This window comes from Cladophialophora bantiana, assembly GCF_000835475.1.
Source record: "Cladophialophora bantiana CBS 173.52 unplaced genomic scaffold supercont1.5, whole genome shotgun sequence".
Classification (NCBI taxonomy): Eukaryota; Fungi; Ascomycota; class Eurotiomycetes; order Chaetothyriales; family Herpotrichiellaceae; genus Cladophialophora; species Cladophialophora bantiana.
Genome location: NW_015971579.1, coordinates 499,199 through 526,501, shown reverse-complemented (window position 1 = coordinate 526,501; position 27,303 = coordinate 499,199). Strand labels below are relative to the sequence as shown.

The 27,303-nt window shown below is 52.2% G+C and overlaps 12 protein-coding genes across 12 annotated transcripts; 7 read left to right on the top strand and 5 right to left on the bottom strand.

Moving 5' to 3' along the window:
* Nucleotides 1–1,092: 1,092 nt before the first annotated feature.
* Nucleotides 1,093–1,894, bottom strand: Z519_03782 (uncharacterized protein; the record flags this gene model as incomplete). The annotated part of the gene is made up of 2 exons (XM_016761529.1): nt 1,093–1,685; nt 1,744–1,894. The coding sequence occupies 2 exons, from the start codon at nt 1,892–1,894 to the stop codon at nt 1,093–1,095; spliced, it is 744 nt and encodes a 247-aa protein (XP_016621867.1).
* A 3,087-nt stretch (nt 1,895–4,981) lies between these two features.
* Nucleotides 4,982–6,373, bottom strand: Z519_03781 (uncharacterized protein; the record flags this gene model as incomplete). The annotated part of the gene is made up of 1 exon (XM_016761528.1): nt 4,982–6,373. One exon carries the CDS (start codon nt 6,371–6,373, stop codon nt 4,982–4,984), a length of 1,392 nt encoding a protein of 463 aa, XP_016621866.1.
* A 689-nt stretch (nt 6,374–7,062) lies between these two features.
* On the top strand, nt 7,063–8,412 carry Z519_03780 (uncharacterized protein; the record flags this gene model as incomplete). The annotated part of the gene is made up of 1 exon (XM_016761527.1): nt 7,063–8,412. The coding sequence occupies one exon, from the start codon at nt 7,063–7,065 to the stop codon at nt 8,410–8,412; it is 1,350 nt and encodes a 449-aa protein (XP_016621865.1).
* Nucleotides 8,413–8,771: 359 nt separating this feature from the next.
* Nucleotides 8,772–9,617, top strand: Z519_03779 (uncharacterized protein; the record flags this gene model as incomplete). Its single annotated transcript, XM_016761526.1, has 1 exon — nt 8,772–9,617. One exon carries the CDS (start codon nt 8,772–8,774, stop codon nt 9,615–9,617), a length of 846 nt encoding a protein of 281 aa, XP_016621864.1.
* A 203-nt stretch (nt 9,618–9,820) lies between these two features.
* Z519_03778 (uncharacterized protein) lies at nt 9,821–11,539 on the bottom strand (the record flags this gene model as incomplete). The annotated part of the gene is made up of 5 exons (XM_016761525.1): nt 9,821–10,306; nt 10,390–11,024; nt 11,105–11,278; nt 11,348–11,441; nt 11,507–11,539. The coding sequence occupies 5 exons, from the start codon at nt 11,537–11,539 to the stop codon at nt 9,821–9,823; spliced, it is 1,422 nt and encodes a 473-aa protein (XP_016621863.1).
* A 405-nt stretch (nt 11,540–11,944) lies between these two features.
* On the top strand, nt 11,945–12,505 carry Z519_03777 (uncharacterized protein; the record flags this gene model as incomplete). Its single annotated transcript, XM_016761524.1, has 2 exons — nt 11,945–12,334; nt 12,398–12,505. The coding sequence occupies 2 exons, from the start codon at nt 11,945–11,947 to the stop codon at nt 12,503–12,505; spliced, it is 498 nt and encodes a 165-aa protein (XP_016621862.1).
* A 40-nt stretch (nt 12,506–12,545) lies between these two features.
* Z519_03776 (uncharacterized protein) lies at nt 12,546–13,049 on the top strand (the record flags this gene model as incomplete). Its single annotated transcript, XM_016761523.1, has 1 exon — nt 12,546–13,049. One exon carries the CDS (start codon nt 12,546–12,548, stop codon nt 13,047–13,049), a length of 504 nt encoding a protein of 167 aa, XP_016621861.1.
* Nucleotides 13,050–15,197: 2,148 nt separating this feature from the next.
* Z519_03775 (uncharacterized protein) lies at nt 15,198–17,438 on the top strand (the record flags this gene model as incomplete). The annotated part of the gene is made up of 1 exon (XM_016761522.1): nt 15,198–17,438. The coding sequence occupies one exon, from the start codon at nt 15,198–15,200 to the stop codon at nt 17,436–17,438; it is 2,241 nt and encodes a 746-aa protein (XP_016621860.1).
* A 2,221-nt stretch (nt 17,439–19,659) lies between these two features.
* On the top strand, nt 19,660–21,033 carry Z519_03774 (adenylosuccinate synthase; the record flags this gene model as incomplete). Its single annotated transcript, XM_016761521.1, has 1 exon — nt 19,660–21,033. One exon carries the CDS (start codon nt 19,660–19,662, stop codon nt 21,031–21,033), a length of 1,374 nt encoding a protein of 457 aa, XP_016621859.1.
* Nucleotides 21,034–21,708: 675 nt separating this feature from the next.
* On the bottom strand, nt 21,709–22,353 carry Z519_03773 (uncharacterized protein; the record flags this gene model as incomplete). Its single annotated transcript, XM_016761520.1, has 2 exons — nt 21,709–22,025; nt 22,113–22,353. 2 exons carry the CDS (start codon nt 22,351–22,353, stop codon nt 21,709–21,711), a joined length of 558 nt encoding a protein of 185 aa, XP_016621858.1.
* Nucleotides 22,354–23,299: 946 nt separating this feature from the next.
* Z519_03772 (uncharacterized protein) lies at nt 23,300–24,220 on the top strand (the record flags this gene model as incomplete). The annotated part of the gene is made up of 1 exon (XM_016761519.1): nt 23,300–24,220. The coding sequence occupies one exon, from the start codon at nt 23,300–23,302 to the stop codon at nt 24,218–24,220; it is 921 nt and encodes a 306-aa protein (XP_016621857.1).
* Nucleotides 24,221–25,091: 871 nt separating this feature from the next.
* Z519_03771 (uncharacterized protein) lies at nt 25,092–26,486 on the bottom strand (the record flags this gene model as incomplete). The annotated part of the gene is made up of 1 exon (XM_016761518.1): nt 25,092–26,486. One exon carries the CDS (start codon nt 26,484–26,486, stop codon nt 25,092–25,094), a length of 1,395 nt encoding a protein of 464 aa, XP_016621856.1.
* Between the last annotated feature and the right edge of the window lie 817 nt (nt 26,487–27,303).

Here is a 27,303-nt window from a genome sequence, read left to right as displayed (position 1 = left end):
GGGGGGGGGGGTTTCCTGAGCGGGCTAGGCGCCATCTCCCACGTCGTGAAGTCCCCATTTCAGCATCAAGCGGATTGAAACCGTAGAGTGTAGAACTCCTTGGACTCCATGCTCAAAACTTGTATCGGTTCCATCCCTATGCCAAAGAACTGATATCCCTGGGGTCGTGTGTGAAGGCGACGACCGTGGGGGAGAGGTCCTTTCTCCGGAGTCGGACTCTCCGGTGGACAGTTGTCCCAGGCTCCCCCATCGAAGTGTGGACACCATCTTGCCGACATATTGTTGCCAATCCGTGCTGTGTTCTTCAGCCGTACCGACTCAGATTGCTATGTACTCGCGAACGAAAATCTGTCTGGGAGATGAGGTTTAATCCCACAAGTAGAGGGGGCGCGATGCCCGCTTCAATCCAAGGTTTATGCCGTCCAGGTGTCTGAGGTTCACCCCCTAACCATCTCAACTTTATTGCCTCGGGGCATGGATGTTCCCACAAGATCGCCGCCACTACCCAGTACCTAGTTTCCAATCGAGTGGCGAGTACTCCATCGACAATCAATCAATGTTTAGACACTTCGTCCTCCAATAGACGGCCAGACGGTTGAGATCCAGGCAGGCACTCTCAGCGCGAAAGCCCTAGATGCCACGAGTAACTCCGCGATCCGAAATTTGCAGAGTCCGATGGCTGGTCCGTCTGAAAGAAATGGGAGCTGATGCACCACGACAAACACAAGGCTGAGCCCCTATCCCACACTGCACTTGGACGATTGTCCTCCCATGACATAACAACAGAGCTCGGTTTGAGTATGCCTCGTGTCCATAGTGCGGGGGGCCGCTCTCTTTTGATTTTGCCGGTAGCTACGTAGACGTGCAGTTACACCGGTTGGTGCGGCAGCTCTCAGTAGAGACCACCCGTGGTGCGCCAATGTGACTTGGTTAGTGAGTGTTGTTCGGGTGGCGTTGTGGCTGCTTTGCACAGACCCAGAGGCTGAGAACAGCGACAGCGAGGTCTATCAAAGCATTTGTCGTCACGCCTTTAGATCCTTTCACGATGCATCGTGATAGCGAATGTGATGGTCATGGGTGCTCTGAGAAATCTTAAGAATCATCGCAGGGGCCGTTACTGCCATCTGGATACTCCTCATGACCATGACCATGACCGTGATGATCAATATCATTACCTCCGTCGTGGCCACTCCAGTCCTGATGAGAATGATAATGATCCGCCGCCCCGCTTCCGCCGTAATCGTCGGCCTGGCCATAGCTGTCTTTGTCATAGCCCAAGTCCCCGCCGTCGCCATAGTCTTCAAAAGTAGGTTGGTCTGCGTCGTGCTCGTGCTGATCGTGTCGATCGTACTGATCGCCGTGATCTTGATGGTGCTCCATGTTGTCACTGTCACCGCCTTCTCCCGCATCACCATACTCATCTTGCTGAGGATTATGCTGACGGAGCTCACCTAGCAGGTAACTGAGATCTTCTTCTGGGATCTTTTCATGCATTCGAGGTGTATGCTCGGCGATATCGGTGTGCGCCTGACCGTGGAATTGGTTATTGACAGACGGCGCGAACATGGTGAAGATATCATTCACATGTACATCGTCGGGTTGCTGGGTGCGGAGATCTCTCGCCAAATGGACGATGATTTTGCTGTGGTGATGAACAAGAGGCTGGCGTTCATCGTCTTTCGTGTCTGTCAGGGCCGTTAGCCATTACGAAAACGTCGTAATTACCTTGGGAACGGGTTTTACCAGGATGATCATGAATCGCTGAGTAGTCTCCTATCGCGTTATCATGATCGGCTTTGAGCTTCTGAAGGTCGTCGGATAGATCTTGGTGGCCAGACATCTCATAGTGACCAGGCATCTCTTCGTGGCTAGACAGCTCGTGGTGGCCAGGCATATTTTCGCGCCCAGGCATTCTAACAGCGATGTTCATAGTCCGTCAGATGCTTTCCCTAGGTTGGCCAGCCCCATACGGTAGACAAGCAGCGCTTCGTTGTGAGCATCTCGTATCGCTTATGGCCCATTACTGAATCTGGCTAAAGGATTGTGTTTAGATATTTTGTCCTCAAGGCATCCTTTCAGGCTTCTTGTCCGTGTAGGTGATATTTCTAAGTCAGTGGGAATGGGTCCGCTCGTACCCCCGACTCTGGGAGATTTATTGGGAAGATCACAACTGGCGTCAGGTATTATAGTATAACACGAGGGAGTGTTGGAGTGTCCGACATTAGTTTAAACTGAGCTTCTCAGCCTGTGGTGAGTGTGGCTGAGCAACCCTTGAGCTGAGGATAGGAGGCCTCATCTCGCTCCATTGATTGCCAGGCTTCAATCCCTCAGCCATCTCCGTCAAGTGTAATCGGCATCAATCACTGCCAATGTGCAAGTGATATATTGGAGGAAAATGAGGCTTAAGTCCTCTGGCGAGGTAGAACTCTGCCCAATGAAATCCTAGGTCGGATGATGGGCACAGTCAAGAGGCTTAATGTCCATGTAAGTAAAGTGCTCCATGGACTCCTCAAATAATCGACAACAGATACTGGCCATTTTCACCAAAGACTTCATACTCGAGCCAGTCTTTGCTCTTCATCTTTCCAAAATTCCTCCAATTCTCTATTTCAAACCCACCATGGTTCACATGTATGTACCCAGCCCTCTGAAATTGTCCTTTCACGACTCTGGTAGGGCAGAGCAACAGGCGGCATAAATGCCAACCTCTTCGTGAAATAGCCCGCTTCACAATAAGGGGTAAAAAGTGAAACGGAAGAGTTGGGAGCTCCTAGTCAAGGACGATCCAGATCCCTGGGCATGCCATATATCTGACCTGTTCTCTCCAGAGCTCATTGAACAAAACAGGCTATGTCTTTGGGGCCTCTGCATGAAGTTGTAGAGTTGCTATCATGCTAAACAACTTCAGAATTCCGCGATTTCGCAGCCAGTGACGTTGATTTGGATCTTTGTCTTTGCGTCGAATTCTTTTGAGGAATAGTTATCAACGCGGCCGTCTACGCGAGCCCATGACCAATGACATTGACCATGAAGATACGTGATAGACCGCAGGCTGCGCACGATGGATTTGCTGAGAGGAACCCCACCACTGAAGTTGATGCACCAACGTCTTTTTCCATAGCCCAGTACAGTACTGATCGTCAAGAAGTGGCTCGATCGCCTTTACGACGCCTGATAGCGAGGCCAGTCTGTCGATCCCATAAAGTCCACTTGAGTTCCGAATAGCGGTGTACGATTTCGTCCCAAATTTGCCACAAGTTCCCGATTGATGGCGTCCACGAACCCTTCACAATATCTTCGAAAGGATGCTCGATTTGTTGATGTCATACCATACGATCTCTCGAGCGCTGTCCCGTTGAGCTGTGCTTGGTGGCCTGCCGCATGGATGGCTTTCACATGCAGTTGATTCGTTGCCTTCCCAGAATAGTTATGCACCTCCTAAATGAAGGATTCTAGGGGCCAGGAGTAATCCTGAGAGAAGCCACGCACGTCTCAACAGGGACATTCCAGCAAAAGCAAACTCCCAGAAGAGATCGTGGTAGAGATGGTAGGTGTCATTTTTATGGTCAAGCCACTCGGTCTGGATAGTACACGGCCTGATCTGGGAGCCATTTCTGGCAGGGAGACAGCCGACCCCGTCATCAATGGCAGCACTTGCCGCAATATTTAGAAGTGCATACCTGTATCCACTACCCATGAGAGGAGCTTCGCGTTCCAGGCGTCCCATGCCTAAAATATGCAGAGGGAGTCGATCCACATTAGCTGAATTCCCAAAGAGCGAGCAACAAAAATGGTTTCTTGAATCGTTTGGCCGAGTTCTGAAATTGCAACGCCCTGTTCGAGACTTGACGTTGATTCCGATGTTAATCGAAATGGCTGCGATTGACCCCAACAATGACTGGCCGTTGCATATCGGCCTTCTACTCCTCCATTGTTCGGATGAGGGAGCAGGCGGATCTTAACCTCTTCAGGCTGTCCAATCTGGAGGAGACAAGTTGAGTACCTGGTATTTAGTTCACACGATAGTGCAGCTTGACACTTCTCATGCTTATCCAAACACTGACGGAGCCATATCCTTGCTGAGCTCATACTCGAGCTCCAACCATGATGATCAGATGACGCATCCAGATCAAAGAGCCTCCCAGCTTCTGGATTGGTATCAACAAGGCCACACGCTGCGTTGACATGAAGACCTCACCCTTTAATATCCGCTGCCAAAATATGACCACATTCCCAGTTCTATGAACGCCATGCTCATAATGAGAATGTTGACGGACGCCATATGATCCGTAGCAGGGAACTTGGAAAGCCTACGGGCCTGAAGTCGTGCTTTGAACTCGGTGACGTTCTAGCCGAGCCTTGCTCGTGTGGTAGGCTTCCGATAATTCGGTTGACTTGAACATGGCTCCATAATACTCGACAAATATAACATCCTTCTATGGCTGCAAGTTTAAGCTGTTGGGTACTAGGCTGATAACTGATTTGATGGTGAGGGAAAGCCCCCCTGAAAGATCTTTCGGCATAATTTGCAGAGCATATGGTAGTTTGAGCTTCGTACGGCGTGCTGCTCGAGGAGGAAATGAGGGCGGACGTCGTGTGTCGAGGCATATTGAAGAAAAGAAAAGTTGCACCAGAAGACAAGGCTGGGGATGTCGCAGGACCCAGGCAGCATGGTACTATTTAGTTGCTTCAGCGAGGGTGACGAGGAGTAATGCCATATAAACCACCAAAGTAGACGGTGAGATGGCAACCCAACAATTCTCTGCATAAAAGACGCCTTGAATTGATGCTGCTCGGAAGGCCTTGGCAGGTCCTGGCCGTTATTCGCATGCAGATATAGCACCAGAAAGGTGCTCGTGGCGGAAACGGTAATTGGACCCCGTCGAAACGCATGGTCCAGTATTATTAGTCGGTGATCACACATCTCAGCCAATTTATAGGGGTTCTGCTAGTCCGTCAGGGAGCCATTCGGCGCTATCGCTCATGCCACTGAAGCCGCCGAGGTAGTGGTCGTCGTAAGCGCGTCTAGACCTCTGAGCATTTCCCACGGGTTTCGATCATCATCTACCTTCTCATCAGTGAACATCTCCAAAACTTGTCCCACTTCAGCCCGCAAAACTGCGTCCAGCAGCTCCTCCGATCGCTGCCATTCCGTCCTCCGATTCTCATCAGCTCCCTTTTCATCTCCCATTCCCTTTCTAACCGGATTACCCTTGGCGTCTTCCCTCGTTGCTCGTAGACCTTCCAGCTCATGCTGCAGATCGCGTCCTTCTTGTTCAGCCCAGTGTATTTGCCGGCGCAAGAGACGGAACCATTGTGAAGGAGGAAGATTGCGCTCGTACTCGTCCATATCGTCCCATATATCGGTCGGGTAGTAGTCTGGGGGAAGAGGCAGAGACAGGGGAACACTGTCCACGTCAACTGCGTCAGTGAGCTCTTCTGACCCATCATCGTCGGCCATTACAACGTCATCGGGATTGAGTCCCATCATAGTAACCGTATATCGAGTTGGGAGTGAGGGCAAATCGCCGACCAGAGTGGCTTTTTTGTCGCCATTGATCTTTCCGCCCATGGTCAGCTTCAGCCTTTTGATTGGAATATTAGATGACCCTCCGTTCGAGATTCCGCCAGTGTGGCCCCTGGGCACTGGATCACTAGGACGTAGGGCCTCGGTCTCGTGGACAGTACGCATATGCTTTGCGAGAGCATCAGACCTAGTGAAGCTACGGTCGCACTCGGGCAAGGCGCACATGAAAGGCTTCTCTTTGGTGTGGCTTCTCATGTGCGCCTTCAACGCGTAAGCACTCGTGTGCGGCTGGCCCTTTCGAGCGCAGCCTTCCCACTCGCAGTAATACTTCTTCTGACGTGGTACGATGTGAACGTCGTTGATATGCGAAACCAAGTTGTCCATGTTGCCTTGCTCTTGATCTGTGCAGCCGTCCCATAGACACTTTGTGACCTGCACATAGTCTGCCAGTTCGGGATTGTCGGGGTTGGCTTGTGCCGCTGCATACGCGGTCGACAAGGGATGCGTCGGACCCAGGTTGGCAAACGAAGGCGAAGTAGGCACCGAGCCTGAAGAGTCACTTGATATTGAGCCTGTTGGGGAGCGAGGAGGGATGATGGTCGAAGCTGACTGAGGAGTGGCATGATCGTAGCTTGAAACGCCAGTCTTGCGACGTTTGGCGGGAGGCATGTCGAGAGCCGCTGCTGTAGCGCTCATAGCGGATGCAGTTTCATCGTCTGAGGCAGAGATGGTAGAGTCTCTAGAATGGGAACGCGATCTGTGGTGGAACTTGTCTTCAGGAAATTCATCTGAGTCGATATCTGACAAGGGCGACCCAGACACCGGGGTTTCCGGCTCCTGCTCCATGACGATTTGAAGTGAGGTAAAAGTGAGGCAACTCTAATAGCCAAAATCAGGCAAAGTGAAGCAAGAATCAGACTGTGATCAAGGATATATCACTACAAAACCAATACCGTGTCAAGTATCGACCAGAATGAGGCCGGAGTTGGAATTGCGCGACAACGCCACGCTCGGCAGACCTACTTCTAGAGGCAGCGGAAAATCAATTGACTAGATTCCCCCCTTTTGTGACTCGGGGGCGCAATAATAGACTTTTGGTCAGTTCCTCATTCTGTGGCATCCAGGCTGTCAAAGGTTTTCTAGGGGCCGCGTCTATCCGACTTTCCATGATAATAAATCCGAGTAAAAAGGGTTAGGTTCTTGCTGTTGTTCTTGACACCTCAAGAGTTGTGGAAACAGTGCCAGAGCTTCATCATGCTCTAAGCGAGGCGGGGGGCGCTTCAACCTATGCATTAGAGTTGCCTGAGCTGCCTATAGTTCTGTCCCCTGTCGAAGTAGGCAAGTGCTCGATCTCCAAAATATAACATCGCTACCAGTTCATTATATCACCTGTGCTATTGAAAAGCCGAAGGGTTGTTGAAGCGACACCTCTTAGCTTGCTATCATATGAGAGGCTCGACGTGCCTACCCTCGGCATCTCCAGTGAGCCTGTAGTACTCCATTGACATCTCAATCCCTTGTGAAACACGGGGGAAATGGCTTCATTTCAGATCATCATCATTGGCACTGGAATTGCTGGTCTTGCAACTGCTATTAGTCTTTCTCAGAAGACACAACACCAGATTATGATTCTCGAAAGCAGTCCGGTCCTGACCGAGGCCGGCGCTGGTATTCAGTGTTCTGCTGCGGCATCTCGCGTCCTCAGCAGCTGGGCATTGCGCGAGGAATTCGAGGCGGTAGCGACATGTCCAGATTTCACCGAGATCAGACGATATGAAGACAACGAACTTATCGGTCTCATTCCCGCCAACGTCAATGACTATTCCACAAGATTGAGGGGATTTCCACACTGGGTTGTTCACCGAGTCGATTACCAGAAAATTCTTGCAGATGCTGCTACAACAAGAGGCGTCAAGATCAAGTTTGGCCAAAAAGTCGTAGTTATTGACGTCGACAACGTTGAGGTGACACTGGCGAGCGGAAGATCGCTGCGTGCAGACCTGATTATTGGAGCCGATGGTATCCATTCGAGGACCCGGCGCTCAATTCCTGCCCTGAAGGACGTTGTCCCTCGGAGAACGGAGAATTACTGCTATCGAGCCTTGATACCACGTGAGGAGATGCTCAAAAATCCTGTAACTGCTACTCTGATAGACAACCAGAGCCAACAGGCTTGGGCTGGTCAATTCAAGCACATCATTTCCTACCCGATCGCTAAGGGTAAGTTTTACAACTTGGTGATGACGGTTCCAGACCATGGCGACGCACCGTTGGGCCAATACAATGAACCGGGCGACGTCTCGGAGATGCGTCAGGTGTTCAAAGACTTCAATGAGACTGTTCAGGCCGTACTGGACACCGTCGGCAGCTGCGCAAAGTGGGTATTAGCCGACCTACCACCGTTACCTACCTGGTCAAGTCCAAACGGACGTGTTATTCTTGTGGGAGATGCTTGTCACGCTATGGCACCACACGCCGCCTCTGGGGCTGCTACGTCGCTCGAGGACGCCGAAGTCCTTGGTCTTTGCATTGCAAGTTGCAATGGGATAGCAGATCTTCCGAGAGCCGCAAAAGACTATGAGCACCTCCGGAAGCCCCGGTGCGAACGGATCCAGGAGATCTCTCGTGAGAACGCGACCACTTTTGCACTACCAGATGGACCAATGCAAGAAGCAAGGGATAAAACCTGGAGGGCCCAGAAAGCGATGTTAGAGAAGCAATTGCAAGAAGACACTCCCTTAGCCATTCCGGCAGAGGATATGGCCCAACAGTTTCCGCATCCAGCTCTGGTCCAGTGGCTTGTTGGACATGATATCATAGAAGAAGCGAGGACACATCTTGCGAGTCGAAAGGAGATCCACAACATTTTGCAAGAGGTCAGGTAGAGCATGTCGGTGCAGCTTGGGCAAATGGTAAGTACTTCGTCGCACGATTAGTGCTGTCTCTATTGTATTGCCTATTCGGGCAGGTGCCATATTATCAGTATTACGCCCTACGATAACTCTTCTTCGATCCCTTTCTCGATATTTATCCCTTCTTGTGCATTCCTTACAATTCCATCATACAATATAGACCACCTTTGCATTCATCTGAGTCATAGACGTGAAAACCCATCCATGAGCCCAAGCGTAGAATAAGGCGGCGAAGCCCACACAAATTTGCAACGGTAAACAATATCTCGACCCGATTCTTATTGAAACCCTATTACCAACCACTGCCGAGACCCCCAGAGGGTAATAAAATGATGTCGACATCCCTTCCCCGAACTGTGCTTGCCTATCAGCGCAATGCAAAACTCTATGCGCTCTCTACCCTCATCACGTCCATCACACCGTTCCATCAACTCGCCGAAGCCAGCCGGCAACTTTTCAAGACGGCACCGGACGAAGACTCTCTCGTGGTGACCACAGCCGAAACAATCTTCCACCCGCAAGGAGGCGGCCAGCCGTCCGACACGGGCTCTATCACATCGCCCTCGGGCGACGGCGCGAGATTCGACGTCTCCGCCGTGCGCATGGACGTCGTCAACGACGGCGTGGTCCTACATCTCGGCCGCTTCGCCGACCCAACCAAGACGTTCGTCGCAGGCGCCCCGGCCACGCAGGCCATTGACGTCGAGAAACGTCTCCTGTACTCGCGTCTGCACACGGCGGGGCACGTCCTCGGCGCCGCGGTGCGGCACCTACTCGAGCATGAGATCGCCGGCTTCGACGAGCTCAAGGCCTCGCACTTCCCAGACTCGGCGGCCTGCGAGTTCCAGGGCCTCATCGAGGGCAAGTGGAAGGAGCCCATCCAGAAGCGCGTCGACGACTACGTCGCCCGCGCCATGCCCGTGGAAATTGAGTTCTGGGACGAATGCGATTTTCGGCGGGAAGGGCTCGAGAGGCTGATCCCTCGAGACGACGAAAGCGTTAAACTGCTAGCCCCAGGGGAGAAGTTCCGAGTCGTCAGGATCGTCGGTGCAGAGGCCTATCCCTGTGGCGGCACCCACGTGGACACGACGGATCTATGTGGCAAAGTCGGGGTGAGGAAAATCAGTAGGAACAAAGGGACCAGTCGGGTGAGTTATAATGTGAGTTCAACTCTTTGAGCTTTCGGCAGGGAGGGCTAAAGACCTTCTTTCTTTTGCATACATGGCCTTAGAGAGGGAAGGGTTTTCCCCTGCATAGTATGTCTTCTATCGACCGATTGTCTAGGGATGGGCATCTCTGTGGGAGTTTTAGATTGTAAAGGCAATGTGCAAAATTAAGGTAACTTGGAACAAAGGTCTTTTGCTTTTTCCATCAGATGGACTTATTTCGTCCCGTCCAACTTCTCGCCAAATATGCCTTTGGGCGGCTTCCACTCGTAGTGATGGGATCCCTTGAGCGGCTTTCCGGGCCACTCGGACTTCAGATCGAAGCTGTGCGCGCCGAAGTAATCCAGCTCGGCCTCCATGAACTGCGTGGGCAGCTCCGTCGAGCCCGAATATGTGATGTACTCGAGCGTGGCAGAGAGATATGGAATGTAGGCATCGACCGCGAGGGATTTGAGGACCACGTTCTTCAGCGACGGGAAACAAGTCCCCCACTCTGCGGCGACGTCGTCTTGCGAGAGGAGGTCGTCGACGGCGATCCCCTTAGGAGACTGAGTGTCAGATCGTGATGACAGGACCCGGTCGAGCAGGTCCGAGATGTAGTCACTCTGGATAATGCAGCCGCCTTGCCAGATCTGCAGGATGGCTCGGTAATCGAGGTTCCAGTCTTGCTCGCGATCCATGGCTTTGATGATGCCAAGCCCCTGGATGAATGTACTGAGGAATGCTGCGTACAGGGCGAGCCTCGAGTCCTCGATGAACGATGGTAGGGCTTTCTATGTGGCACCTCCAACTTGATGGTTGTCAGTTGTGTTGCGCCGCCTTTGAAGGCCCTGTTGACTCTCTCGCGCTTGGCTGCATCTGCCGAATCAAGTCGGAGCAAGTGTGCACTGAAAATGGTGGATGAGGGCACGCGTAGACGAACCGTCTCATCGCAGGTCCAGACGCCTGTGCCTTCAGAGTTACCAACGTCTTGGACGACTTTGTCGAGGACATTGGCCAGCACGAAGTGTCCTTCCTGGTCTTTGGTGCGATTGATGTCCGCGCCAATTGCCGCCAGAAAGTTATCTCTGAGCGGGTCACTTTCATTCCACGACTGGAATGTGTCAGCAATTGCTTCATATGCCATCTTCAAGCATCTGTTCATTATAAACCAGACTTTGGCAATGGCAGACATCATGCCTTGTTTAATGCCATTGTGAACCATCTTCACGTAGTGCCCACTCCCTCCTGGTCCAATACACGTTGTACACGGGCGTCTTTCCTTGTCTTTCGCGGCTACTCGCTCAAGGAACGGGATTATCTTCTTCAGAGTCTCGGCATCGCCTCCGGGGGGGACATAGAGGGACCGTGTCTGGCGCTTTGGTACCCGCCGTTTACACCGCAGCCAATATAGTGGATACCATCGGGGTCGAGGGCCTTCTGTCGGCGCTCAGTGTTCCGCCAGTTTTCGTTTGAACAGTCGAGTATAATGTCACCTGTCTTTAGACACGGACGTAGACTTTCAACAGTCTTGTTCCCGACGGGACCGTGAGGTATGCTGAAGACGAAGAGCTTGGGTGAGTCTGGTGACAAAATGTTTTCGCAGAGCTCCTTGTAGTCTTTCTGGCGCTCAATACGATTGCTACCATGGATGGATTCAGCGTGTTCTTGGAGTTGCTTGACGTTTTCCTCACCTGTTCCATCCTAAATTAGCTCAGGTGATTGTGATACAGGAAGTGAGGCCATGAGGGAAATCTGCTAACTCATCCTCGGGTCGCAGTAGTGAACCTCAACTCCATGTTCAGCATATAGCAGGGACATCATGCCACCCATGCTTCCCACCCCAATCACGCCAAGCTGTATCAGCGGTCAGCAGACGTACCTGTTTGACGTCGTAGTTCGTGATGATTCTGTCAGCTTACCTTCTTGAACTCTGGGCGGTTCTCTTGACCCATGGTGTGTGTTGAGGAAACGTATCTGCCCGATGGTAATAACAAGACTTTGGGTTATCTGGCCGTGAAGTCCGGTTAGAGGGAAGTCTGTCATTAGTTCACTGGTGAAATGGAAACCAAATATCAAGGGAAACACGGTGAGATGCACGCGTACGAGGTAAAGAGGAAGTATTTCTTTCGCATATATTGACGTCATAGGGGCATGCTGGATGTTGTATTCCGAGCTCAGGCGGATACCCACCGAACTGATAAAAAGTGACGAAATCCAGGTAATACTTTAGGCTTGACTTGAACTTCAAAGGTCACATAGTAAGATACTAGGGCCCTTGTTCTCTCTTCGAGCCATTTGTACGCAAGAGACAAGGGGATTTGGGAGCCAACGGAGAAGCAGGGTTTATAGCAACCAGCATGGCCTCCTTCAATGGGAAGGAGATTCCAATCTGCTATGCCTCCTGCTCCATAGGACATGAAAGTTCGAAGCATACGTTGCCGGAGAAGCTGAAGGCTCTTGCCAATGTTGGATTCGACGCCATTGAGCTTTCGATGTCTGACATCCTCTCGTACGGTCAACAAGTCTCCAAGAGCAAGGCAAAAATTGATCCAAAGGATTACCAAACACTTCGATCCGTCGCCGCAGAGATCGGAAAGCTGTGCGAAAAGGAAGGCTTGAAGGTTCTGATGTTACAGCCATTCGCCAACTTTGAGGGTTGGCCCCGAGGAAACGAGAGGAAAGATGCTTTCGAGAGAGCCAAAGGGTGGATGAGCATAATGGAGGCAGTTGGGACAGATATGCTTCAGGTCCGTAGGCTCTGATTCTCTCCTATCCGGGACGTAACAAGGCTGTATTGACCAAAAGAACAGATTGGATCTTCTGATGCGGAGGGCATCTCGTCTAGGTTTGACCACCTGGCGTCCGACCTGGCTGAGCTTGCAGATATTTTTGCCGAGAAGGGGTTTCGAATTGCATAAGAAAATTGGTGCTGGGCCACGCACGCTACGACATGGAAGGATGTCTGGGAAAATAGTCACGAAGGCCAATCGATCCAATCTGGGGTTGTGCCTCGACACCTTCCAGAGCGCAGGAGGAGAATGGGGCAGCCCGACGACGAAATCTGGACGAATCGAAGACGTCAGTGCTGATGAGTTGGACAATAGTTGGAAGAGGAGCTGCGAAGTGCTCTCGAAGACCATCCCTCCGGAGAAGATATTCTTGTTGCAGATCTCAGACGCATACAAAATGGAGCCGCCATTGGTCGACAAACCCGACGACGGCGGCCTGAGACCTCGGAGCCAGTGGAGCCATGGTTATCGACCACTGCCATACGACGGTGGATACTTGCCCGTAGAAGATTTCACCAGAGCCGTGTTCAAGACTGGGTTCAGAAACTGGGTGTCGGTGGAGATATTCGATTGCAAGGGCCCAGAGAAGTACAGGGACGATATGGGACCATTTGCAAAGAAGGCCTTTGAATCGGTGCACGCATTGTTGAAGCAGGTCGGAGACACCGCTTAATTGTCAACCATTGACCAGGTTCATGATTATCCAAAGTACTAGACTGGGTTCGAGGAACGAGTTGAGATCCAGCACAGGACGCATGGGTGAGAGTCCGCATGTAGATTGCTTCAATGGAACTATCCGTCTCGGTACAAGGTGGCTGTGTCTCTGTTGTCGGTCGGCTCCTGTTCGAATGTGCCAGTCACAGACTTCCCACATTGTACTCTGTATTCCGGACGAAAATACGTAGCTTGCAGTGAAGTACCTCGTAACTTGGGCCAGTCGAAAATCAGCCTTGTGGAACCTTTCATGCTGTTCTGCCTTGGTATTTGCTTCATTGCGGCCATATTCCGCCCTGCGAAAGGCAAACATAGAAACCGCAGGGGCGCTGACAGGAGTCACTTACATGCAGCATTCAATGCAGTACAACCTGAGCTCGGGCGTACCTCCTCTGGATTGAGTGGACACCCTACACCAGGCGCGGGCGAGAAAACAAGAAATACCCGCCGGATTGCAAAAAGATATTCCACGATTGTTCGAAGTCCTCGGTCACATGAAACGCAGGGGCTGATGTAGATGAGTCGCGTACTCGTAAAGGAGATGTGGATTCGGCAATCTGCGTCCATGGCAGGTCGCAGCGAGGCAGGTAATATGCTAATGGATGTTCATCCATGACGCGCTCTCAGCACTCTCAGCACTCAGGCCGTCTACCGGGTCTTTCTGGTCGGAAGATGGTGACACTGAGAGTTTGTTCTTCGGATCCTGTTTCCGTATTGGAAGCCGCGCCTGTGTCTCGGTCTCATCCATGATCAAATGCAGCAAACGCTGGCCCCCAAAAACATTAACCGGACGCGGCCGATTGTTGCACACGGAAGACCGCAGGCACCTCCATCAGTGATCGGTCTCTATTACTTCCGTGCGGAGGGATATGCTTCTCTCTCTCGGGACCAGGGTAATGACAGCCTCTAGAAGCGCGTTCTACAGGCATCCCCTCCCGTGCAGTGGTGAGTAATGTTGAGTGATGGAATGTGGGCGGAAATTGAGGCTAATATCAAGCTTGTCTTGGCATTTGATAAGGATCAATATGTGGTTGCAATTTCCGACCCTTCCATCAAATTTCCTCGACACCGACTCTGCCTGTCATTCCTCATCACTTGAAAGATGCACGTTGTTCTTCTACCCAATGATGCCTCTATCATCACTGTGGCACCTCGTTTCAGCCTGCTATCGCGTCATGCAGCCCCAAACCCATCTTCAGCCCCCGTTCGCTCTGTGCCCGACGCCTCTTACTCTGTGGTACAACATCTTCGTGAATACAGTGGCCTGGGTTTATACCAGACACCCCTGTTCGATCATCTCGACCGTCTATTTCTGTTCTCGGTGTGCATCAAAGTCCGGATATCTCCCAACCGGGAAGTCAGTGATCTTTATCGTCATTGCCCTTGTTTACCAGGAGCAGATGCCTAGTCCTTGTTAACTTTGAACAGACGGGAGATCGTCATTGAACAAGGACACAGGAAGATCTCCTGCAAGGGCACTGAAAATCAAAACATTCTTGGCTCATTAAGGGATCGACTGCGAATGTCTGCCTCGGAACTGGCGCCCGACGGCCTTGTCCAATGTCCAATCCAAGGTCTGCATCTTGGTTTGAAGCCGTAAAGTGGTGGCTTTTTGGTGGCTTCTTACGACCCATGCTATACGAGTATACCTTTCCGAGTGACGCTTGGAAATCTCCACCTTCCCTCCCGCTGCACAACCCAACACCTTTACAAAGTTTATGACGATTTAAGTAATATGTTGTGGATGCGTCTTCCAAGAAAAAGCGACATGGGCCTCGAGTTATACAAACGGTAAGTCGGTGCCGATGTGCGAGGGCAGAAGGATATCGCGACACGTAGGGAGTACCCTGGCACGCAGCTACATTTGTGGTAAGGTATACTACTTTATAGTCCTGTATCCCTTTCTTCGACCCTTTTCTCAACCATTTGCTCCAACTGTGTGACAACTGGGCCCAACATTCTCATTGCCCGTTCGTTTCTTTCGGCGAAATGCGCATTCCCTATAATATTATCTATCATGACTCTCGGAGATCTCGATAGGTTGCAGTCAAGCATTCCTTCCACCCCGACAAATCACCACCACCACACCAGCAAAGTTCCTGTCGATATGGAGAAAGCTCTTCATTCAAAGGCACCAATGCCTTCAGGACCACCGACTGGACCTCCTGGGCCTCCGGGCGGCTGGCTGTTCACCCGCATGTCAAAACAACAAGAGATTCTCTTTAACTTGATGGTGGCATTCCTTCAACTTATTCCTCAATCGACCTTGACGACAGTCTTTCCAGTCAGCCGGGACATCGCACAGTCATTCTCGATATCGAATCCTTCGGTACTGCCGTGGCTCGTCGCAGCGTACGCATTGTCGTTTGGAACATTCATTCTAATAGGAGGACGACTCGGTGACATATTCGGGCACAAGACAATGGTCGTGATCGGCTATTCCTTCCTCAGCTTCTGGAGCGTCGTGGCTGGGCTAAGCCATTACGCTGGCTATGAATTGTTCTTCGTCGCCCGGGGATTCCAAGGTCTCGGTGCGAGTCTGATGGTGCCAAATGGCTTAGCACTACTGGGCCGAACCTACCCCCCGGGGTCGAAACAGAAGATTCTCTCCTTCACTCTGTTTGGTCTTTGTGCCCCAGTTGGAGCCTACATGGGAATGATCTTTGGTGCCGTGTTCACCAAGTTTGCAACCTGGTGGTGGAGCTTCTATACTCTGGCCATCGTAAGCTGTTTTCTAGCTATCGCCGCATCGAGTATTTTGGTCTCTCCACCACCGACACCGAAGCAGATGCTACCCGTCAAGGAGAAGCTGCGGGATATGGACTGGCTTGGGGCTTTCACAGGTGTTGGCGGCCTAGTGTGCGTTCAAGTCTCACTGGTCTCCGCTCCCGCCTCCGGCTGGAGCACACAGTACATTTTCATGCTGCTGATTATTGGCATCTTGCTCATTGCGTTCTTCGCCATCACGGAAGTCAAAATCGCCGAACAACCATTGGTGCCTTTCAAAATGCTCAAGGCAGATGTTGGGTTTGTGCTTGGCGCTGTGGCTTGTGGATGGGCCACATTTGGAATATGGACGTGGTTTCTATGGAAATTTCTCCTTGGGATCAAACAAGATGCTCCCCTTGAGGCGGCAGTGCATGTCTTACCAATCGTCCCTGTCGCCTTGATTGCCTCAGTGTTGACCGCTTGGATGATGCGGAAATGTCCGCCCTCGTGGACTCTGTTCTGGGCTTTGGTGGCTTTCACATTCGGGCCGCTCCTTTTGGCTATCGACTCAAACGTCGACAAGACGGTATACTGGAGCTGGACCTTCGCCAGCCTCGTTGTCATGCCTTTTGGCATGGATATGTCCTTTCCAGCGGCCACACTGATCATGTCCAACTTCTTTCCTCCTCAGCAACAAGGTGTTGCTGGCAGTCTCATCAGCACCGTGGTCAACTACTCCATCTCTCTCGGTCTTGGTCTCGCCTCTACTGTCGAAGTTCATGTAAACAATCATGGGCGTGATCCGCTTGCCGGCATTCGTGGCGGCTGGTTTATGGGCGTTGGCCTAGGCGGCTTGGGAGTTCTCATCTGCGTCGTCTTCGTCATCAAATCTATTTTCTACCCGACTCCGCAGCTACCGCTGGGACCGCCAGGACCGCCAGTTCCATCAGGTTCAGGCACAAGTATGCAAATGGCGCCTCAGCGACCTCCCCGTGAGCGGAATCCATCACGAGCTGCTACCATTTCGAGTCTAGCAACTACGGTCGTCCCTGACAGCGCTGGGGCTTTGAGCCCCAAGCAAACCGAGATCGAGCTCTTCAAGTCCTTCAACTTCGAAAACATGCCACCATCGACGTCCCCGCCGACCCTTACCACGCCCCGATCCCAATCATTCAGCACCTCACCACGTAGTGGCATCTCAAACTTTTCTCATCCTGCATCACCCAAGACCACCAACGGCACCAAACCACGTCGGAAATCAAAGAACACTCAACACGGACATCATCCCCACCGGGACAGCATGGAGTATTCGCATTCTCGCTCAAGCTCGCAAACGCACCTTGCTGCGCAGACGCCGCACAACCCGGTGTCCGCACCCCCAATGCCGGCCGAGCTGGATGCCGTTTACCGTGTCCGCGGCAGCTTCGAGAGCGAGTACAGTAATGAAGAGCCAGCACACCGCTGGGAGTGGCCTCCTGCTCCTCGCCGCGACGGCGCTGCTAGAAGACAGGGCAGCGAGCCGTCTGATGACGACTATGCCTATGGCTCGGGATCTGGATTCGCACTACAAGACCTGGACGGGTTCGGGTACGATGCTCGACCTGTGGTGCCCAGGGGAATGATGGGCGATAGATTCTGAGTTGTGTTAAAGTTTTATCTTTGTGGAGTTTCCTTTTTACGACTTTCTTCAGCTACGGCTGCAGTTACGACTTTCGAACGGACGTTTAGATGGAAATTGAGGGGCGTTCTTGGGAACCATGGCATCGACTTTGTCTCAGATATCTTCTTGAACCAGGCAAAGGCGTACAAAGGAAAAAATAACAGAAGAGAAAGTGGAAAAAAAAAGGGGGGGGAGGACGCCAATTTCTTTGCATTGGAATATGGATGGATGTCAGTGCCTGCGGCAAAGTTAACGGGTATCGGTGGACATTGTTTCTCCGGATGGCGCACCAAGGACCATAAAAGGTGCGCGGATATGAATACATGATATTGACTCGCAAGTATTTCTATTGCTGGCAAGAGTTCCATGTTATTTCCTCAATTATTGCCACTTGACCTCTAGAAAAACGAAGGCAGAATTTCGAGGCCGGTCGACTCCTGCCGTAGATACCCAGGTCATTTTCACCAAAGCACGAATTTCCTCCGTACCAAAGACGTCCAGCAACGATTTTGGGGCCTTCGGAGGCCACTGTCTCGCTTCCATCTATATCGCGACCCTCAGCCCTCTGTGCAATCTCTTAGCCGCATTGAAGTGCGAGGTGCCTCCCTGGACGGGAACCAAGTCCAACCGCGTCTCACACATCCAGAATTGGCTTGCTCTGCCTCCTCACCAGCCGCGACGAGGATTCCATTTCGCATTCCTCGCCGTGCGGTTGCCCCTCTCTACTCTGGGATGCTCTCATCGCCTGGCCCCTCTTCTCCTCTCCTGTCGCCGCTCCCTCTCCTTCTTCTCCTCCAGATACGCGTCTCGAACGTCCAACCAATGCATGAGACGTCTACGCCGGCTCTTTATCTCCGTATTTAATTGTCGGACTCGTTCCCGTAGCGCTTCGTGCCGCGTCTGCAGATATACGCCCTCCCTGTGCAATGCTGCCGCGCGGTCGTTGGCACGAGCTATTGCGCGATGGAGCTCTTCGTCTCGGATATAGTGAAGGAGAGATGGGTCTGGAAAGCGGTAGTCGCCATTGAAGCGTAGACCGCGCCGAGGTTGGGGATGATGGTCTCCTCGACGACCTTGGCCTAAATTCATTCCCGAAGTGAATCTGGAGAAGGCCCACATGACCGGTTGCGGAGCGTTTTCGATCAAAGATTGTGGCAGAGCTTCTCAAGGCGGAGCGGTTGTAAAGCTGAGGCGATTGTGTGTGGATGAAGAGAGATCTCAGTTCTGTGCACAACTGTGCTGGTGATGTCCATATACATATTCGCTTCATCTCGGACATTGATGTGACCGTCCATCCCGTATTTGCGATGGTTTGGGTGTCAACTACGCACCAAGAAGAAGCTGTTCTGTTCATTATTCCCCTGAGACACTTTTCTTGAGGACAAAGCTGGTTCACACTAATTGAACGGGCAGGTCAAAACTGGGAGAACAATAAGGAGGGAAAGATGTTTGTCTCCCAGCCATGGGAACAAGCAGCGGGAGGGTATGTATTGTGAATGGGATTGAAAGAACCGCCGTTTCCCTGAGGAGCCATTAAGACACAGCGTCAGAATCTGACCTAGGGACTCTTGCAAGTTGTAGATGTCTTGATGTTTACGCTTGTCTGGAACAGAAAGAAATCTTTGGAGTAGGAGATTGTGTTGGATAGTGCCCAAGCGCCCAGCGGGAACCTTTGTCTCCCACCAACGGAATATTTCGGACAGGAATCCACTCTGCGGGGTGCCACTTGGTTTGGACGTGCCAAAGAACATGACAGGTGAATCCGATACCCTTCTTTTTGGGACAGAAGGTAAACAGGAAGCGAGCAAATTAGAGGCGATATGGGATTAGATGCAGCAAACTTGCTTTTTGCCCGCGAGGCATTGAGACCCCCACCAAGTCGTAATGTCTTTAGTGCTTTTTCCGAAGAATCTTTTTCTCAACCCCAAACTCCAAACCCCACCATCCCTCCTGCAAAATCTGAGTCAATCAACATCCTCTGTTTGCTCCAGCATTGCAACATGTCTTTGAACTTGGAGGTCAGAATTCTCAGACAATGACCGTCATGTCAACCTGAAGATCAAGGCAGCGGCCTTCTTGTCTCAAACCCCCAGGCAAGGCGCAATCTCAACTCTCCGTCCTCCTCTCACTTGCTCCGATTTCGGTCTACATTCCCTTCAACACCTCTACCTCAACACCGCCCCTCTCACAACTGTCAGCCATGCCCGTTACCCTGGTGCTGGGCTCTCAATGGGGCGATGAAGGCAAAGGCAAGCTTGTCGACATCCTTGCTTCCTCCGCTGATCTCGTCTGCCGTGCCGCGGGGGGCAATAATGCTGGCCATACCATCGTGGTCAACGATGTGACATATGACTTCCATATTCTCCCCTCAGGCCTCATCAACCCCTCCTGCAAAATCAACCTGATCGGCACCGGTTGTGTCGTGCACATCCCCAGCTTTTTCAAAGAACTGAAGGCACTGGAAGAGAAAGGCCTGCAGGGCGTGCGGGAGCGCATTCTGATCTCCGACCGTGCTCATGTATGTTTCGACTTGCACGGCGTCGTGGATGGTATCTCCGAAGATAAATTTAAGAATCTCGACGGCGGGAAGAACATGATCGGCACTACTCGCAAGGGCATTGGCCCATGTTACAGCGACAAGGTCGCCCGCAGAGGGGTGACATTTTGGATGCTCGTCAACGAACAACAACGTTGGGAGAGGCGCCTGCGGGATCTCGAAGCGAACTACCGCAAACTTTACGGCGACGCAGCACTGCAGGGTTACAACCTGGAGGAAGAGATCGAAAAGTTGCGCGGATATCGGGAAGAGCTGCAGCAATACGTCGTCGATCAGACACCTTTACTGGCACGGGCGGTCGGGACAAAGGGAATGGCTACGGCGAATGCGAACGGCGCCAGTGCTCGCCAGCCCAACATCTTGATCGAGGGTGCGAACGCACTCCTTCTAGACATCGACCACGGCACATATCCTTACGTCACGTCCAGCAATACTGGCCTTGGCGGAGTCTTCACCGGCCTTGCCGGCCTCTCTCCCCAATCCCTCTCTGCGCCAGGAAGCAACATTGTCGGTGTGGTAAAGGCGTACACCTCGCGCGTCGGCTCCGGCCCCTTTCCCACAGAACTCAACGCCGCAATCTCCCCCAAGGACGCCGAATACGGTGAGCGTCTACAGCAGGTCGGCCGCGAATGGGGTGTTACAACAGGCCGCAAGCGCCGATGCGGCTGGTTCGACCTCGTCCTGGTCAAATACTCTGCAGCCGTGAACTGCTACACACAACTTAACCTAACGAAACTCGACGTCCTAGACGGCTTTGAAGAAATCCGCGTGGCGACGGGTTACAAGGTGAACGGTCAGACGCTGCCAGGCTTTCCAGCGGACCTGGACGTCATGGAAGAGATGGAGGTAGAATACAAGACCTTCAAGGGGTGGATGACTCAGACGACGGGATGCAAGCAGTTCGAAGATCTGCCGGAACAGGCGAGGGAATATATCGAATTCATCGAGAGGGAGGTCGGTGTGCCGATCAAGTGGATTGGCACGGGCCCGAGGAGGGAGGATATGTGTTTCCGCTAAAGACATCTCGACGAGGCAGAAACAGGTTAGGATAGGACAGGACGGGGGGGGTACTGTAAATATGTACCTGGAAAACGTGTACTGGCTTCGGAGGTGATTGTCCCGGCATAGAGAGGCTCATTGTTTTCCATCATGTGGTGGGAGGAAGTCTTCTAGAGCAGCGTCACTCCCCAGGAAGAGAACGGGACACCAAAGACGACCGAAAAAAGGGAACGCGCATTTTAGACCTGTACATTTGAGGCAGCTAGGTCTTTGACAGAGTGTGAGAGAAATAAAAGAGTCAGAAAAGTGGCTTTGTCAACAAAAGGCGTTGGCCAGCCATGCCAAATGTTTCTGATCTTCTGTCCATCCCTTTATCTAGGCAGGTATGTATGTATGAGATGCTCCTTTTTTGTTTCTTGGCCGTATTTCTCTTTCCCCCTTCAACTGAAGACAGGATCCAGTGGATGACACAAATCCCAAGTTAGATTCGACAACGATCAAAGGGCTGGTTCATCTCAATCCACAGCATCTGCCGACATCTCGTAGGTTTTGCAACAGGATGGACAAGAAACCTCATTATGTCTTCCTCTAGCGTTGGAACCGAGGAGAGGCCCCAATGACACTCCCAAAAAAAAAACCAGGCCCTCCTCTGCTTTTCCGTGGGACGGCTGCCAAGTAAAACTCCGGCTCGTTTTACAAAACTGCAACAACACCGGCAATGGCGATAACAGCAGCAGCAAAGCTTCCCACCTGTTTGGCGTCCGCGGCAGCATTGCCGGTCGCTGCTGCACCACCTGCTGAATTGGACCCGGAAGCACCACTGCCACCTGTAGCCGTGGCAGTTGCAAGACCAGTCGAGATAGCGGCGCCGGTGGTAGCTGAGGTGACGATTGTCGTGGTACAGCTGCAGTCGGAGTTATAGACGGCGGTGGTGTAGATGAAGGTGCCGGCCGTGGATGTAGCGGAGCCTTTTGTGGTCGAGTTTGAAGAGGATGATGCTGTGTAGGGAGCTACGAATTCCCCCAAGAAGGCACAATGTCAGCAACAAACTTATCAAGGCTTTTTTTGCTCTTCCAGGTTTATCCAAATGTACGTACCGACAGAAGAACCCGCAGCAGAGCAAGTCGAAATGAATGCAGACTGTGCCACCGAGACAGTATCGCCACTGCACATGCTAGCAATTGCCTTCTGCACGTTGGTTGCCTCGTCACCGCAGATGGATGATAGGTCACCTGGTTCATCTTGTGTGTTGACAGCGCTGAGGAGGCATGCTGGAGGTATATCTGCCAGGACTCGGAAGGCGAAGGCGACAAAAGGAAGGAGCAAAGACGCCTTCATGATGGTGGATTCTTGGCTTTCGTGTCTTCTCGAGAGTCTAAGTTCGGTTTCGTTCGGGGACTGACGGTGTGGGTAGGGATTGGACGCGTTGGTAGGGGCTGCCAGGTATGTCGGGAAGGGGTTTGCAAAAAAGGGCGTTCAAGGGCGTTTGAACGAGCGGTAGAAAGAATATGATGAAAGAGTGACTGAAAATGAATGGCAAGAGGGTGCCGCTGCTGCAGGTTAGTATAAAAACCGTCGGAAGAGAGTGGAAAGAAGTGAGTGAATATGAAAGAAGGTGGTTGAGTTGTTTGGCTGCTGAAAGAAATGCATGAAAGAACAACCCCTTGGCAGATGTCCGGGGATGGGATGGCGACGCGCAGTCTGGCGGATTGATTGACAGGGGGCTCGAACCGCTCGAGGAATGGAGGTTGCATGTGACATCATGTGATAGACACCGGAGAAATATATTTCCTGTTCCACCGATCCGCTGGTCATCTTGCCTTCGTTTTATCAACCCAACTTTGCGATCCCCGAAATCTGGGGCCCCAAACAGACGTGCCAAACTACACTGTTTGCACATCCGTTCGTCTCGGATCGAGATCATCAAACTATTATTTGAATTTGGCCAATTTCATTACTACCTTTTCGGCCAAAAGTTGCCGTTGCCCCTGAGGTTCGCGCCCCTTCAGCCACTGGACATTTGGATACCCGGAGTCGGGCCTTGTTTCGCCAGTGAGAAATGACCAGTGTTATCCACTTGCTCGGCTGAGCGACTGTTGATAAGAAGATCCGTTTCGTATTCGTGCACGTTACAATGATATAGGCCGATCAAGTTCAGCTTCCAGGCAAATCTATCCACAGGTAGGAAACAAAACTGGGCATATGAGGTTGACTCAAATTCTCATTATCGCCCCCCGGGTATAACGCAAGCAAGGAATCTCGAATATAGCGGTCATGGAGTCCCATGTTCAACGCCTCGTTGATCAGACCTGGGGTAAGATATGCGACCTTATCTTATTGTCTTCTCTCCCCCAACATTGACGCCTACATCTCAGAGAAGTTCCAGAAATGCGATGGCTCGCAACGCCTCCTGATCGCCATTTCCGGCATCCCAGGTAGTGGGAAAACCACGCTGGCGGCCTCTGTCTGTGCCGGTCTCAACAAAACGCATCACAGCCATCAAAACAGGCGTTTCCCTAACAGTCCGAACCGCTCAGGACCAGACATCGCGTTTGTCGTCCCCCTCGACGGCTATCACTTGACTCGCAAACAACTCAGCGAGATGCCAAATGCAGAGGAGGCCATATTCCGCCGTGGCGCCGCGTTCACGTTTGACCCCACCAGCTACCTCAAATTGGTAGAGCAAGTGCGCAAACCTATCAGCCCAGAAACACTAACCATCTACGCACCCAGCTTCGACCACGCCGTGAAGGATCCTGTAGCCAATGACATCTCCATCCCGCCCACGGCGCGGATCATCCTCTTTGAAGGCCTCTACACGGCCCTGGACGAGCCGGGATGGAGAGACGCCCACGCATTGATGGACGAGACCTGGTTCGTGGACGTGGACATTCCCACCGCGACAGAGCGGGTCGCGAAACGGAACTTTGTCGCCGGCATTTCGAGTTCCTTCGAAGAGAGCCTTGACCGGACGGAGAAAAGCGACATGAAGAACGCGAAGGAGGTGTTGGAGAAGAGATTGTCCGTGCAGGAGATTGTGCCCAGCGTCGAGGACGAGGCCTGGCGGAGCGAGGAAGTCAGGAACGTGGACGGCCAATTGCAAGGAGGAGAAGAAGACGATAGGGACGAGGACGAGATGAGGAGGGAAAGGATGACCAGGATGGACAGTATCGCCTTACTAGCTGCGGATGGGGTGGGCATGTGAAAAATTGAAATTTCTTTCCTATCGAGACTGGCCTGACACGGCAAGCAGGTGACCAAGTTAAGACGGGACTTCTTGCAATGTACATGTAACGGGCGGAGATCAAGTCATCAAGTTTTGAGACGACGAGCGAGATCAGTGAATGAATGACTGAAGGTCGCCACCTCCATGGACGTCTTTCACAACCTTCCTTTTTCGTCTCCATGCGATTTGTCTGAAAGGAGAGAAGCATCTTCTTTTCCAGCCGGGAAAAGTATCACCAGGCTACAGCACACCACGAGAAGAGCATTGTGTAGACGATCAGAAATCAAACGAGAATTGCCCGTCTTGACTTTTCTTCTGTTGTCGCAAGGCGCAGACCAACGCAGCCTAGGTAGGTCTGTCAAGAAATACAACGATTATAAGATAAAAGCAGAAATGCTCCGGTCCAGCCATGGCAAACAATCCTGCAAAAGTCATTTTGGTTCCGATTCCAGTCATTGAGCCTAACCGTCCGGGGGCCTCGGGGGCGCTCAAACCTCGATTTTGACGTTGACTTCGTGTCCTAGGTCTGTCTTCAGCCTTCTCTTTTCCATACCATACGAATCTTTTCATCCAACAAGGTGTTCCAGCTACAAAAGCAATCTGACTTTTCGGGTCGCATTTGGACGAGACAGTAGTTTGTAACTAAAAAAAAATTCCCTGCAAGATCGTGTCCACACAAGGGATGTTCTGCTTTTCGTGGCGAACGTCGCCTCCCACGACCATCTTCAAATACCTGGTCATTCTGTTCCCGCCTGCAAGAGAATAGAGCGTCACACGAGTTGCTCTGCTTGTATTGCCGGATTGATCGGGTTTATTGTTCTTATTCGAGGTGCAGTTATTGAACCATTTCTCAAGCATATTGCCTGGCTGGATCAAAAGTGTTCCCTCGTACAATGTCTGGTGACAGACCAACGGCAGCCCACCACTCATCAGGGATCTCTTCTCTTCTCTGCATCCGGTCGAGAATGATTGTGAGCACCTCCAATTCGAGAACTCTCTCGTTTCCCCTTGCAGGCTCGCTCTGGTTCGCCTCAGACACCAAATCGTTCCGGGTTTCGGGCCTCCGGAGATGAGGAGGAGGATCTCTTTGTAACCTTCCGTGCCGCGCACGTATTTCCCGGACATCCTCTTCAGTGATGCCCGAAGGAAGATCTAGGTCGCACGAGTCGTCCCCGCCTATTTCGCCAAAGCTGGTCGCAGTAGTCGTTGCCTGGGACGATTGGTTCGAGCCGTTCCTTGAGTCCGACCGCGATGATAAAAACGAAGTCGCTGTGCTTGATCGGCCTGTTTCCATCGTATTCAGGAGATTTGCCCAGTTCTCCTCCACGGGCCCATCAGACATGGGGCTGGGACTACGCATGCGGTCCCCAAGTCCATCCACCCTTGACCTCGACTCACCCAACGGGCGCGGCGAAATATGATCGACACGTCGCAAGGGTGGATACGCAGCTTCGAGACTTTCTGGCGGAGGAGTGCTGATCGCAGTGTCTCCGGGGCCTCGTCCCAATCCCCGAGGCTGTGAAGTGGAGCGGTATGCATTGTCGTTTTCTTCGTCTTCCGCATCTGCAAATACCGGTCGATGGACCGAAAATGACCAGGGCGGTCTTCTGCTCCGGGATGGACTGGAGACCCTCGTAGAGCGAGGATTAAAAAATCGAGGCCGACGGGACGATTCTGACTCGGACTGGGATGTCACGCCCACTTCGAATCTCAGGCCGGACTCTCTTAACGGGCGCGGAAGGGGTTGAGGACCGGCCTCCTCAGATTCGGACATAAAGGTGTCGAAGATGAAATCTGAAGCGAGGTCGTCCCGTGTTCTTGCACCGGACTCGCCGCGTGGCCGGCTCAAGAGCGCTACGTCTATATCACTCCGGGGTTCTGATTCGTTGTTGGCTCTTCTGGCAAGCACATGCCCAAGCGTCCTCAATCGCGACCTCATTCTGATAGACCGAATGCGCCCGGCCTCGGTGTCTGAATCCTGAGCGTTCTCGAGCGGGTCGCGTTGAGACCGTGATCGTGGAAAGGGACTGGCATAGTTATTGAGCACTTCGTCAGCCTCACGCTCGCGACGTAGTCGTTCTTCCACTTGTTCCCGTGCTCGTTCAATGGCAGCGCGACGACTGGCTGCTAATCGACCAGGTCGGACGGTGGACTCGCGTCGGATGCTCGATCGCGCTGCGGCTGCAATCTGATCGAGTTTTGCAGCAGGTTGCTCTCCGGCGACCTCGTCAGGATCTTGGAACATACTAGAAAGAGCATATTTGGTTAGCAAATGGGCTGGCCGGCGATGAATAGGAGAAACAATGATGCTGACAGGCGGCGCGCACAGGCGCGGCCATATGCGAAAGGGGTGGGGGTGGGAAAAAGCGAAAGGACAAACTCACGGCAAACCCATATTGTCGCAACCAGACGTGTAGCAATTGTCGAAGCAAATTAATGTCAATGGTGGGAGAGGAGAGTCAGGACGAACAACAACGAGGAAACTAGATGCGACAAATAATGGAAAAAGAGTGGAGAGCTGGATGAGATGGACAAGTCGCAGAGTGGATTGTAGAAGGATTGTTTTGCGAGCAGCAGTAACAATTGATGGTGATAATCAGAGGGAAGACGGAATGAGCCTGGAAGGGGGGCGTTGAGCCAGCGAGCCGGCGAGCGTGTATCCAGGGAGAATCACCCCAGTATCGCTAAGTTGCGATGGTCACCAGTTGCGTACATAACAAGTAAGGCAGATTGAACGAGGCAACGCAATCCCTAAGCGAGTGGCTGGGGAGAGAGGCGCTACGGTAGACCTGTGATGTACCTCAGACCCCAGAGGCGTCATAGGCACGATAGGCACCATCAGCACCATCCCTAACGAGCAGCCAGGCACCAGAGGCAGCAACAGCAACCTACACCATACTTGGCACACGCTTGACGAACATGTTTGAGAACCGTGTCTGACGACCTTCCATCTTTGGTTTCCCTTTCGTTTTCACACCTGAGCAGTTCCCCTCGACCACCAACTTCCCTGTGAATTTGTTTCATTGCCATCGACAACAACATCACAAGTTTTTTTTTTTACC